This window comes from Podarcis pityusensis (genome assembly GCF_964106645.2).
Source record: "Podarcis pityusensis genome assembly, chromosome: 12".
NCBI classification, from domain to species: Eukaryota; Metazoa; Chordata; class Lepidosauria; order Squamata; family Lacertidae; genus Podarcis; species Podarcis pityusensis.
The window spans coordinates 41,471,704-41,484,564 of NC_138037.1; the positions used below are offsets into that span (position 1 = coordinate 41,471,704).

A 12,861-nucleotide genomic window follows, 5' to 3' on the forward strand; every position below is an offset into this window, starting at 1 on the left:
TGATGTTGGGAAAGATGGAGGGTACAAGGAGAAGGGGACGACAGAGGACGAGATGGTTGGACAGTATTCTCGAAGCTACCAGCATGAGTTTGACCAAACTGTGGGAGGCAGTGGAAGACAGGAGTGCCTGGCGTGCTCCATGGGGCCACGAAGAGTCGGACACGACTAAACAACAACAACATTTGTGTGATGTCTAAGCCTCAGTCTGAGTCCACACACAAGTTTTTCTGCAGGTGCCAAGTGTTCCTTTTGTGGGCAGACACTTTGCTACCCAGCCTTCCAATTTCTGTACTTTGTCATCCCTATGTAGAGTAGCTGCTTCAGAAACAAGAGCACAAATTAAGTCATGTATCCTGCTCTCGAGTCCCCGGAGGAAGAATGTGGTAAAATGTGACAGATAAAATGAAAAGTGCGCTTGAAATGTCTAATGAGAAATTCTCCCGTGGACATTGACATTTGTGGCAAAAGGTTACCAATTTCTGTTCTTTAATCAGGCAACTGTCTGCAGGAGGCATGTGGTGCATAGGTGCACTGTAAATTACATGGTTGTTCTTCTGTGGCCTCGGAAACCGAGGAAAGTAATGATAGATTATTGCTGCAGCAATCCCAGTGCACCTTTTAAACCTGTGTAAATCTGATGTAATAAAGACAGTTGGCACAAGAGGGCAGCAGCTCGCCATTAATGTTGATGCTCGGCCTTATTCTTGTGACTATTCTAATTAGTTTCCAAGGAAGAATAATAGTTCTCACACTGGTGATAAAACCATTAGACTAGTAATAGCTCCATAAATTATACTGGGTTGAAAACATGAAACTTAATTTCACTATTTGGAGCAGAGTTCAGTAATCACTTTAGCAGAGATCCATGCGGGCAGGGTCTGTATTTCAGTAAAGTTTGGGGATTTTTCAGTAAAGTAGAGGATAGCAGGAACCCAGAGACTTCATCAACATTTGCATGTATTGAAGTCACAAAATCATGAATTTTAGAAGCACCTATTTTAACTATTTCCCATTTATAACTTGTAATAAATACATAGCCCTCCAACAATTCTCAGATGAAAATAGGGGTGTTCTATTCAGTCACCATCATCCTCTATTCTGGGTAGCTTCCAACATATAAAAACATAATAAAACATTTTTTTTAAACCTTCCCTATACAGGGCTGCCTTCGGATGTCTTCTAAAGGTTGTACAGTTACTTATTTCCTTGCCTCGGGGGTCACATAACTCCAAAGCATCCAACATTTCTCCAATGAAAACAGGGATGTCCTAAGGAAAAGTGGGACATTCCAGGATCAAATCAGAAACCAGGACGGCTTCTGTAGACCCAGGACTTTCCCTGGAAAATAAATAGCGGGTCTGAGATTTTCTCATGCTTCAGATGCTGATTGTAGACATTCTGTTACTCAGTCATTTTGTATAGGTTAGAGAGCCGGGCTTTTGAAGCACATAAAAGCCAGTCACTTAACGAAGCACTAATACAGCATGTCAAATCCAAGTTGTGTGTATTTTATTTCTTCTTCTTCTTCTTCTCCTTTGGCAATCACTCGTAGCCGAGTAAGATTGCCTTCCATAAACACGGTTTTAACAATGAGTCCATAAGTGACCGTGGAGGCCAATTCTGGATCCACACGTCCTTCCACAGTGGGGACATTGGTTTCCGGGTGGGAGTTGATCACAGTGTGGATTTGCCAAGCGTGCCTTCCTCTTAGCGCGTTTCTCCCTTGCGTCCTGAGTTTGAGTCTTCAAAGCCCATGACACCTTTGGTAAAGGCTGTTCTCCAGTTGGAGCGTCCGTAGGCCAACATTTCCGAGTTGTCAGCGTTTATACAGTGGTACCTATTGTTACGAACTTAATTTGTTCCAGAGGTCCGTTCTTAACCTGAAACCGTTCTTAACCTGAAGTATCACTTTAGCTAATGGGGCCTCCCGCTGCCGCCGCGCAACCAACGCATGATTTCTGTTCTCATTCTGATCATTCTGAGGTAAAGTTCTTAACCCGAGGTACTACTTCTGGGTTAGCGGAGTCTGTAACCCGAAGTGTACTACATTTTTTTAGATTTGCCTTGAGAAAGTCTTTAAACCTTTTTTGTTGACCCACTGGCATTACGCTTTCCATTTTTAAGTTTGGAATAGAGTAGTTGCTTTGGAAGACGATCATCAGGCATCCGCACAACATGACCAGTCCAGCAAAGTTGATGTTGAAGAATCATTGCTTCAACACTGGTGATCTTTGCTTCTTCTAGTACACTGGCATTAGTTCGCCTGTCTTCCCATTTTATTTAGTGCCTGCTTGCTCAGAATGAACCCAGGCACCAAGTGAGCCAGGGGGAATTCACAGCCTGGCCTATGTGAGGTTGATTCTTCATTTGGCATCTTTCCGGTCACCCCAATTTTTCTTTACAGCTCCCAATACAGGTGTGTAAGAGTAGACTCCAAATTCCAGTGCTTCCAGCAAAGCAGGACTATCAGAACATCAGCAACAAATTTGCTGTAACACTTTGGGCTGAGGCGGGGTGTGGAGGGAACTACTGAAGAGTTTCTGTGTTATGATTCTTCTCTAGAGACAAAGCCAGGTGGGATGATATTGAGAGAATAATGTAACTTGAAGAAATTAACCATTTTAGCAAGTTGAGAAATGCCACACACATCAGGTCCAAACAGATGTATGTTAAAGAGATGCTTAAGTTGATTGTACAGCCATTATTATTTGGGGGCAGCATGCCCCCCCCTTTTTTGTAATTTACTAAAAGACAAAAGTCTTATTAACTCAGTAGCCAAAGCAGTGGGGAAATGCCTGCTAATCTAACTTTGAAGATGACATTCCATTTTTAACAATAGATCAAGACAGATTAGTGATTTGTACAAGGGCCAATGTCCTCCGTTTAGCCCTTGCTGCTACAGTGGTCAAAGGGGAAAAATATTTCCTGCCGCCCCCTAAAAGAAAGAAAAAACACTCTTAAAATAGTTTTGCTCATAAATGGATGCATATGGGAGAGCTCAAGGGAGATTCATCTTGCCTGGGGCTGTTCAGAGCGCCTCCATCTTAAGTGCTTGGAAGATTAGGGGAAACAGAATGATAGGTAGGCAGGAAATGAAATTCACCTTGCTGTGTAGGCATCTGCTTTTTAGGATATGAAATTCTTTGTCTTTTAGCAGACCTCCAAAAAACAACAACAGCCTGTCTTTGTGTCCGTTTGGCAGAAATAATTAGTTGAGATGGCAAGCGGTAGTCCCTGTATTTTGTTGTTGTTGTTTAGTCGTGTCTGACTCTTCGTGACCCCATGGACCAGAGCACGCCAGGCACTCCTGTCTTCCACTGCCTCCCGCAGTTTGGTCAAACTCATGCTGGTAGCTTCGAGAGCACTGTCCAACCATCTCGTCCTCTGTCGTCCCCTTCTCCTTGTACCCAACATCCAGGGAGTCTTCTCTTCTCATGAGGTGGCCAAAGTATTGGAGCCTCAGCTTCACGATCTGATCTTCCAGTGAGCACTCAAGGCTGATTTCCTTCAGAATGGATTGGTTTGATCTTCTTGCAGTCCATGGGACTCTCAAGAGTCTCCTCCAGCACCATATAAATCATTTTAACTATATTCACTCACCCATGAACGTAAAATCTAAGAACTGATAGTGCTTTGTTGAGATAAACTTGGAGGTATCATGGAACGTGGATTTGTTTTTAGTCCTTGGTCTTAGGAAGAACCCTGTTTGACTAAAGGCTATAGCAGGACATTAAAAAGAGAATGCCTCTCTGTGAGCAGCAACACACACACACACACACACACACACACACACACACATATATATATATATATATATATGTATGTAATATGATAGTCACCATCACCAACAAACTCGGTGCTTGAGTTCTAATGAGAGAAATGCTAGAGGGCCTGTCTGGAAAATCCCAGACAGAAAGCTATTTATGGCTGGGTCATTTTTGAGTTGAAGAGGCTATAACCATTGATTTGTGTGTGTGTGTGTTTCTTTTTTCTCTTGCAGGTTACCTTTCGGACAAGAATCTATCACTGTAACATTAACAGCCAAGGGGTGATTTGCCTGGACATCTTAAAAGACAACTGGAGTCCAGCATTAACCATTTCTAAAGTCCTTCTTTCTATCTGCTCACTTCTCACAGACTGCAATCCTGGTAAGGCAGCCAAAACGGGGCAGTGGGTGAGAGAATCTCTGTTCTGCAGCAGGTATTAGGTTCAGAGCATCTTCCTCTTTTTTTCATTATATATATAGAGAGAGAGTGAGTGTGTGTTTCCATTTTTTGGCAAATTGGCTTCAGATTGAATAGCTTACATTGTTCCGCACATGCTTTTCAGAATGTATGTATACATGGTTCTACCTTCAGATCAGTTACACAAATACTGCTTTGGGTTTATTCAAGTAAAACAGGTGTGTAGATGCAGCTGATGAATTCTGATGGAACAGTTACACATGGAAGACATTCATCTTTCACTTTGGCGTCCATCAAATCATTCTAACATCAACATTTGCCATGACTCACCCACTTTACTATATTAGGAACCACTTTCTTGACAATTAGTGTTTTTCTTCTGGGGCGACCCAGGGGTACGCATACCCCTAAACATTTTGTGAATTTTCATACTTTTGTCCATTTACTGTATTTATTTTTCCCGATCTGAACTATAAAAGGGTGATTTTCTTGAGTCAAAATGAGAGTACCCCTAAACATTTGGGGGGGGGGAAGCATTGACTATATGCCTAGAAAAATCTGACCGCAGAATCTGAAATACACACATTTAGAATCTGAAATATTCCAAACAATTCTAAATTTAGAATTCTAAATTCACAGTGACAAGAGTTGCACATGTTTGATACATTACATAAAAGGGTCCATGGACTGAGAAGCAGCAAAAGAATCTGGAAAAAAAACCTCTTATGAATTAAGTGTGTAAGAATACGAGAAGGTTTCTTCTTTCGAGGTGCAAATCTCTTTTGTTTTGAATGAATATTAGAGGTGTGCTGTATCTGTAGAAATACCAACAGCCTGTTCTTATGTATAATTACTAAGAAATAAGTTTCCAGGGTTCAGTAGACCCTACATGTGGCTGGAGAAACCATAAATACTAAAATAATAATAATTGCAACTAAAACTTCAGTTCAGTCACTGAACAGGTGGTTTCCTGAGTCCCCATTGGATTTAAACTCTTCTCTTGTGATATTTCCTTTCTTTTTCCTGCCCCAAAGTTCAATGATGAGCTGGAACTTTCTTTCTCCCTTTGCAGCTGACCCCCTGGTTGGAAGTATTGCTACTCAATATATGACTAACAGAGCAGAGCATGACAGAATGGCCAGACAGTGGACGAAGAGATATGCTACATAAACTGGAATTTTTCTCCAACCCTTGCGTTAAATCGTCTGTGATGGAAAGAGCTGCTTATGATTTTGAAGGGGGGGAACACGGGGGGGGGGGAGGGAGAGGGGAGGAACTGAGAAAAGAGTAGGGTATTTCTATAACAGATTTTATTCAGTCTTTTATTTCCTAAGATTTTGTTGTTGTAACTTAAGGTATCTTGCTACAGTAGTCAGCTAGAATGGGGAATAGCATATTTTAAAGACTGTCATTAGTTCAGCAATAGTAGCTCTGAATTATAGCACCAAGAAGAATGTAAACTACTTTGGCAATTGGAGGGGCGGGAGGGGGGGAGGAAACGGGTGTTTGGTTAACTTGTGATAGGTAAAAGATTAAAAACAGCTTAATTTTGTACAGGTACATATATTTGGCATTTATGTAAAAGTTCTTTCAAGAAGACTCGCTATATGCTTCTTCTCTTTTAGTTTGGTTTTATTTTGTAAAAAGATGTTGGGAATATTTTCTTTTTTTCCCCATGGGAGGTGGGAGAATTTGGTATTTAACAGATCCCTTTTAAAAGTCAGCCATCTCATTGGTTTGAATTATGGGGTGGTGGCTGTTTTGTTGCCTCACCTAGAACAGGGGAAGTAGTTCATGTATATTCATTTTTCTATGCCAAGTTAACCTTTGTGAAAACGAAAGGTTTTAACTAGGACTTAGGGCAACCTGTAGTGAAATACCTTAAGCTGTTTAACTGTAAGGCGTGAAATAGGAGTCACTCAGTGGATTGGTTGTATGTTGTGGGCTACCTAAGTCTGCATTTGTTACTGTGCTAATAAAAATATGTACAAAAAAAAACCACCCCACCTCTCCTGTCTAATTGAAATAAAGGTTAGTACAGTGGTACCTTGGTTCTCAAACTTAATCCGTTCCAGAAGTCCGTTCTAAAACCAAAGCGTTCCAAAACCAAGGCGCGCTTCCCATAGAAAGTAATGCAAAACGGGGGGGCCACCAGGGGGCGCATTGGAAGATGGCCGACAATAACATCTCTCGGACCCACACGAGGTAATTAAGAGGCTGATATGGGAGTATGCAGCCTCCCTTGCCCCCCAAGGGAATGGGGGGGCACTGCCTTGCCTGCTGTGTCCATAATTCACCCCGGATTCGAAAGAAGGGGGTGAGGGCACTAAGCACGAAGCCCTCGGGTGAGGTCGGTTCTCCCGGACGCTGTCTCTGATCGCGCACTGGTTTGCATCAGCTCAAAATATATAATTGGAAATAGAAGCAAATGCACATACTTCAAGTGAAGATCGGGAGTAAAGACTGCTAAATAATGGGATCTCTGTGATGCGGAGCAACAGGCTGGACAATAAATCAAGAGAAGACTCATCATTAAAAGATTGGTATGTCGGAGCGAAACGGAAAGGGGGGGGAGGAAAAAACTTTTCTTCTTTTGTCTTATGTGAGTACCCAATAACCCTCCCCCCAAGAGAGAAAGAATCGTTGCAAATTACTAATCACAAGCAGGAGATTAAGAACTGTGTGGAAATAAATACTAATCAAAGAGAGGACTGGTGGGAACATCGGGAATGGAAAGAAAGCTTTGTGACGCAGTTACAAATGGAGATTTGTTAAGACAGGCCTGCCCACAGGAGGGGGAGGGGGAGGAGGACCATGGTCATCGGAATGTGAATGTATGGTTATCGGAATGTGAATTTGACCTGGCAGGGCCCCCTGAGAAAATTGATGACAGACTGGCAGGCCTGTGGAAATCAACGGACAGACTGTGGGAATGTTCTGTACGGAGATGTGGAAATGCTGTCTGTCCTTTATGTGATATGGCTCTTGGAGAGTGTAAAATCCACACAGGATATGTTTGTTTTCAACCCACTTGTGAAGATTATCAGAGATCACAAAGAAAGGAATATATGATAACAACAAGAAGATGAGGAAAATAACAAAGAGACTATCTGGACAGAATTAAAGCAGCAGCAAGAGTGATGTTTGGATCCCTTTCGGAGCTCGAAGTATGGATACCCCCAACAAAATTTTAAACATTTGGCTGTATAATTTGGAACTAATGTGATTTGGAATTAATGTGATCTGATTGGCCTGTTAATAAAAATTATTTTAAAAGAAAGTAATGCAAAACGGATTAATTCGTTCCAGACTTTTAAAAACAACCGCTAAAACAGCAATTTTACATGAATTTTACTATCTAACAAGACCATTGATCTGATCTATAAAATGAAAGCAAAAAACAGTGTACAGTACTGCAGTCACACAACCAATCAATCAGTAGCAGAACTGGGTTCCACACAGTCACAAAAACAAAACAAAAAAGCTGCAAAAACAAAAACACAAAATAAATAGCCTCTGTCAGATATGCTGTCACTTTCTCCATTTTGGACTACCGTATTTTTCACCCTATAGGACGCACTTTTTCCCCTCCAAAAATGAAGGGGAAATGTGTGTGTGTCCTATGGGGCGAATGCAGGCTTTCACTGAAGCCCGGAGAGCGAGAGGGGTCGGTCTCAGCGACCCCTCTCGCTCTCCAGGCTTCAGGAAGCTATCTGCAAGCCTTGGGAGCCCGCGGGAGTTCCCGCCGGGCTCCCACAGCTTGCGGAGAGCTGCCTGCATCCCGAAGCCTGGGCACGCTGAGCAGTTGTGCCCCAGGCTTCGGGTAGCTCTGCGCAAGCCGTGGGAGGGCTCCCACGACTTGCGGAGAACAGTCTGTTCTGGGGACTGGGGAAGCTCGGGCTTCCCCCGCCCCAGCCCCGTGCCTGGGGGGGGGGAAATAAAATGTCCCTATGGAGCGAAAAATACGGTAACTGGGCGTTAGTATTCTTGTTGCATGCTGTAAATACGCACTGCTCAAGAGCACATCCGTGGTCTGGGGGGGGGGCTCTAATGGGAGGCTTTTGAATTTGGCAGCTGGCTCTAAGAAAGATCCCATAAGCAGTAGCGAGGGGAAGAGGAATTGTATAGAAGGAGCACAGCTCCGAAGTCGAGACAGCAAAAGTTTGATAGACCAAATCCAGAATTTGAGCCAGTAGAGGAAGGAAATGCTATGCACTGATCTCTGCTGCAAAACTGCCCTGCTACTCTTAAAAACCAGTAAGCTCTATATTTAAAGCTCTTCCCAACAAACTCCAAAGCAATGTCATTTTCATACAATTCTCCCTTGCCTTGGGAAAACTGGTATGGGTTATCTGTAAGGGTGATGTACCCCTGATGGGCTCACAGCTCCTGATTGCTTCTGCTTCTGGACAGCATCTTAAGACATTCGAAGCTGTGAACTGACTGCTAAATTGTGAGCGCACTGACGATAGTTATAGAGTTACAGATAACACTTCAGGCCACAGTGACTCTCTTTTGCGCAAACCAATTGTGCCAAAAATAACACTGGAAGCACTGAATGGTTTGCGTAGTTAAACCTCGGGGCCTTTTGAAGGCTGTCAGTCTCACATCTAACACACTCATCTATCACACCTTTTTGCAGATACACTAAAGGTTGGATCACCTGCTTTTAACTGCCTTTTGCAATCGGAACTTCCTTAACAGTTTGTCACTGGAACAACCTGCCTGAGGTTTCAAGCCATTAGTGCTTGATGTATTCTTGAGCAGGCATTCTAATAGTTGAGAAGTGTCAGTACACCCTGTTTTCTCTATTGTAAACAACCCCACTTCCTCCAGCCGCTTTTAGCCTCTGAATAATTCTTAAGAGAGTTGTTTCCAAGTTAGAGGAACAGAGTAAAGCAAATGAGGTCTTAAGCGAGTGCCAAGTGAAGCAGTGCCATTATTTCCTGTGTCTCGGAAAGGATAATTCTCTAAACGCAGCCCCAAAACGGCGCTGGCATTTTAAAGCTGCAGCATTACATTGTTGGTTTGCATTTTGTGGTTCTCAGTAAAGCCTCTGGATTCTCAAAAGTGTTTATGTTAATCTACTTCGCATCAGTCAAGAGGGCCTTGTTTGAGTGCAAGTTGGAGGCACCCAACCTAGCACTGAACCAGTTTAAAAAGAAGCAGTTGTAGCCAAGTTAAGGAGAAAAGGAGATTTTCCTGTTATGTTAGGAAGCAGACAGTAGACAACTTGTTAGGAAGCAACAGGAGTATGTTGCACCTTCCTTACTTACGTGGCTCTTTCCCACTTCATACTTGCATTTTCACCAAGGGCCAGAACTAAGGAGAGCAGCAAACTGAACAGCAGAACATATCAGAACCTTCTTTGACCCTGAGAGCCAATTCGGACAATTAGGAGTGGAGATTTCAGCACTTGTTCGCTGATCTGGAAGTATAAATTACTGGACTTCTCAGTTGGTTAGAGCATGGTACTGATAATGCCAAGGTAGTAATAATAATAATAATTAATTATTATTATTATTATTAATTATTTGTACCCCGCCCATCTGGCTAGGCTTCCCTAGCCACTCTGGGCAGCTTCCAAAAACATATTAAAATACTGTAATACATCAAACATTAAAAGCTTCCCTAAACAGGGCTGCCTTCAGATGTCTTCTAAAAGTCTGGTAGTTGTTGTCCTCTTTGACATCTGGTGGGAGGGCGTTCCACAGGGAGGGCGCCACCACCAAGAAGGCCCTCTGCCTGGGTCCCTGTAACTTGGCTTCTCACAGTGAGGGAACCACCAGAAGGCCCTCGGTGCTGGACCTCAGTGTCCGGGCAGAATGATGGGGGTGGAGATGCTCCTTCAGATATACTGGACCGAGGTCGTTTAGGGCTTTAAAGGTCAGCACCAACACTTTGAATTGTGCTCGGAAATGTACTGGGAGCCAATGTAGGTCTTTCAAGACCGGTGTTATATGGTCTCAGCAGCCGCTCCCAGTCACCAGTCTGGCTGCCGTGTTCTGGATTAGTTGTAGTTTCCTGGTCACCTTCAAAGGTAGCCCCACGTAGAGATGTTGAAAAGGTTGCAAGTTCGATCCCCATAGGGGAAAACTGCGCTGCAGGGGGGTTGATCCTCACAAGTCCCTTCCAGCTCTACAATTCCACAATTCTATGAATTGGCCCACAGTATGAATTGGTCAACATTTCAAATATAGGACAGTGTCGCTGCTTTGCTGCAAATTCAACACATGTCCAAAGCCGCCTGTGTTATGTTCCGCTCTTCCGGTGGAGCAGAACAATTTGGCAAAGAGGAGAAAGAGGGGCGCCACTGGTTCTCGAGGCTGAGTGGAGGGTATTTATACCTATGTGACATGGGTGAGATAGCAGTTGTGCATATAGGATTTGCCTAAGTTCCAACATACTGGAATCTTTTTGTCTCATGCTTTGAGCTTGTGTCTCATGCTTTGAGAATTCCATCATGTAGTACAAACGTCACTTGATGAGACCTTTTTTTTTTTTTTAAGATACTGAGATGTGGAATCATTGAAAATGTGGAATGCAACACTGAGTAGATAGATAGATAGATAGATAGATAGATAGATAGATAGATAGATAGATTCATTCAAACTCCAATCCTGGTTTTTTCCACTCAGAACAAATAAATCATCAGCTGCAACACTATTGGAACATGGAGAATGGAACAAAAGGAATTTGGTACAATGCTTTGAATCAAACTGTTAAGCAGGTGGGGACAACACATACCTAAATAAGGACCACTTTCAAATAGAGGGGATTTCTTTAAAGCTTAACAGAATAAAAGGAAAAGCAAAGTAGATCACAACTCAAGGCTTGGTACGTTAGAAAAACGGCTAACAGGATCTGGAGGAGGTGGAACTGTAGTTCTCAACTGCAACAGACAACCTTGCAAGTTTCTAGCAGAATACACCAAGAATTTGGTCACCCCCAGAAAATGGCAACCGATTCAATCTGAAAGCGATGATATTCTTTTCCAGTCACACTCACTAGGTAAATAGTAAAGATTTTTGATGACCACTTGAACAAGGAATGACACTTTAAAAAAAAAAAAATCAACTGGCATATATTTTAATCAGTTTAGAATTTCGAAATCTTCCCCCTCTTGGGCTACTAGAGGTAAATTCACAGGAAGAAGAACCAAAGCACACTGAGAAGTTGCATTCTGAAAGGGTGTTCCAAGAAATGAGAAGACTAAATCAACAATCCTGGAATATCAGCAAAGGAGGCTTTACTAAATTCTGAAAACACACAAAGTTATTTTACAGGACACCTCTAAGCTGCCTTCTATTTGTTGTTGAAGACTGGCACACCCTCTGTGATGCCTCCTAGACAGCTTAGGCACAGGTTGGCGTCTTGGCTGGACTACTGCAATACATGATACTTAGGACTGTCATTGAAGATTTCCTGGAAACTCCAGTTAGGACAAAATGCTAGGTTGCTAATTGGAACATACTTTACCTGGTGCTTGCATCATCTGGGCACCAAAGAAAGTGATGGGCATTACTTAGAAAGTAATTGCTTGGGACCTTATTTGAAAGACCTTCTGTGCAAATGCTTCATTGGAAGCACCATCTGATGTCAGGAGGGTGGTGACTGGGGGAAGGTGATTGCAGAAAGGAGTATCTCTTCCAAACCAGCTCATCTTTTATGCCCTTTCAGTATAAGGGAGGACTTTTATTTGCTCAGGTATTCCAGCATGCTTTATTAACTGTTTTTAACACTTGTTTTTTCTGGATCCAATAGATTTTACGGCTGCTTTTTTTTTTTTTTTTGCTTTTAATGTTTAATATATGGACTTCTATTGTACCTGCTACTACTTAAAACTGTTCGCTCCCCTGGGAATCTTACGCTGAAGAGTGGCTAATAAATGAACCCTTTATAAATGACTTATTATTAAAGAGTGGCTTTTTCTCACCTACGCTGCCCTACAGGAGAGCAACTGCTTGCTTAAGTACTTAAGCCAAACCCCGAATGCTTTTTATGTGGGCTTGACTCTCCCTTGTGAAAATCTGGTCCCATTACTCCATGATGTGCATTATAAAACAAACAAGTTGGATCTGCAACAAAAAGTCGCAGCATTAAATACTCCTGATTAACATTTCAGCTGGCCGTGCCCTTTTCTCCATTCCATCTCCTCCCATTTTCTGTCCCTCAACCCAATATAGTAGACAGCATTTCATGCCCACTGAACATTCTCACTCCTCACACCCCTAATTCCCCCCCAAATGGCCCCCCTCCACTTTTGCAAATCTTGGGGTTCTCCCAAGGCTTCTGATGCATCCATCTCGTGCACAGATTTTGGCCACAAAAATATGCAGAATCAAAGTATGAATTCACTATTAGTATACAGAGGATGCGAGGGGATGTGAGAATGGAGCGTTTGTAAATGGCTCGCTCTTACCAGATTTTTCTAGGTGTGCAATTGATGGGCGAGTATCCACACCCTCCCCATCTTTTTCATTCACAATGTTTTATGGCTTGCTGTCCACACCAGTGGGCAAAGTTTGAAAGAATTCATCGGGTTCTCTCAGTCCCTCTTCCTCCATCCTGCACACCCTTTCATTCTGGGCAGGTATGCAAGTATTTCTATAGCTTGTTTGTGTACATCTTTTTTTTAAAAAGGGCTATTCATCCCTTTTAGAAACGACAGCAGAGA

At 42.7% G+C, this 12,861-nt stretch overlaps 1 protein-coding gene across 1 annotated transcript in view; it reads left to right on the forward strand.

The window, feature by feature from the left end:
• UBE2E1 (ubiquitin conjugating enzyme E2 E1) overlaps positions 1-6,182 on the forward strand; it is a 57,850-nt gene extending 51,668 nt beyond the window's left edge. Inside the window, exons 5-6 of the mRNA XM_080975107.1 lie at positions 4,001-4,148; positions 5,257-6,182. Coding sequence (XP_080831233.1) covers positions 4,001-4,148; positions 5,257-5,354 — 246 coding nt within the window. The 3' untranslated portion in view covers positions 5,355-6,182. The remainder of the gene's footprint in view (positions 1-4,000; positions 4,149-5,256) is intronic.
• The last annotated feature ends 6,679 nt before the right edge of the window (positions 6,183-12,861 follow it).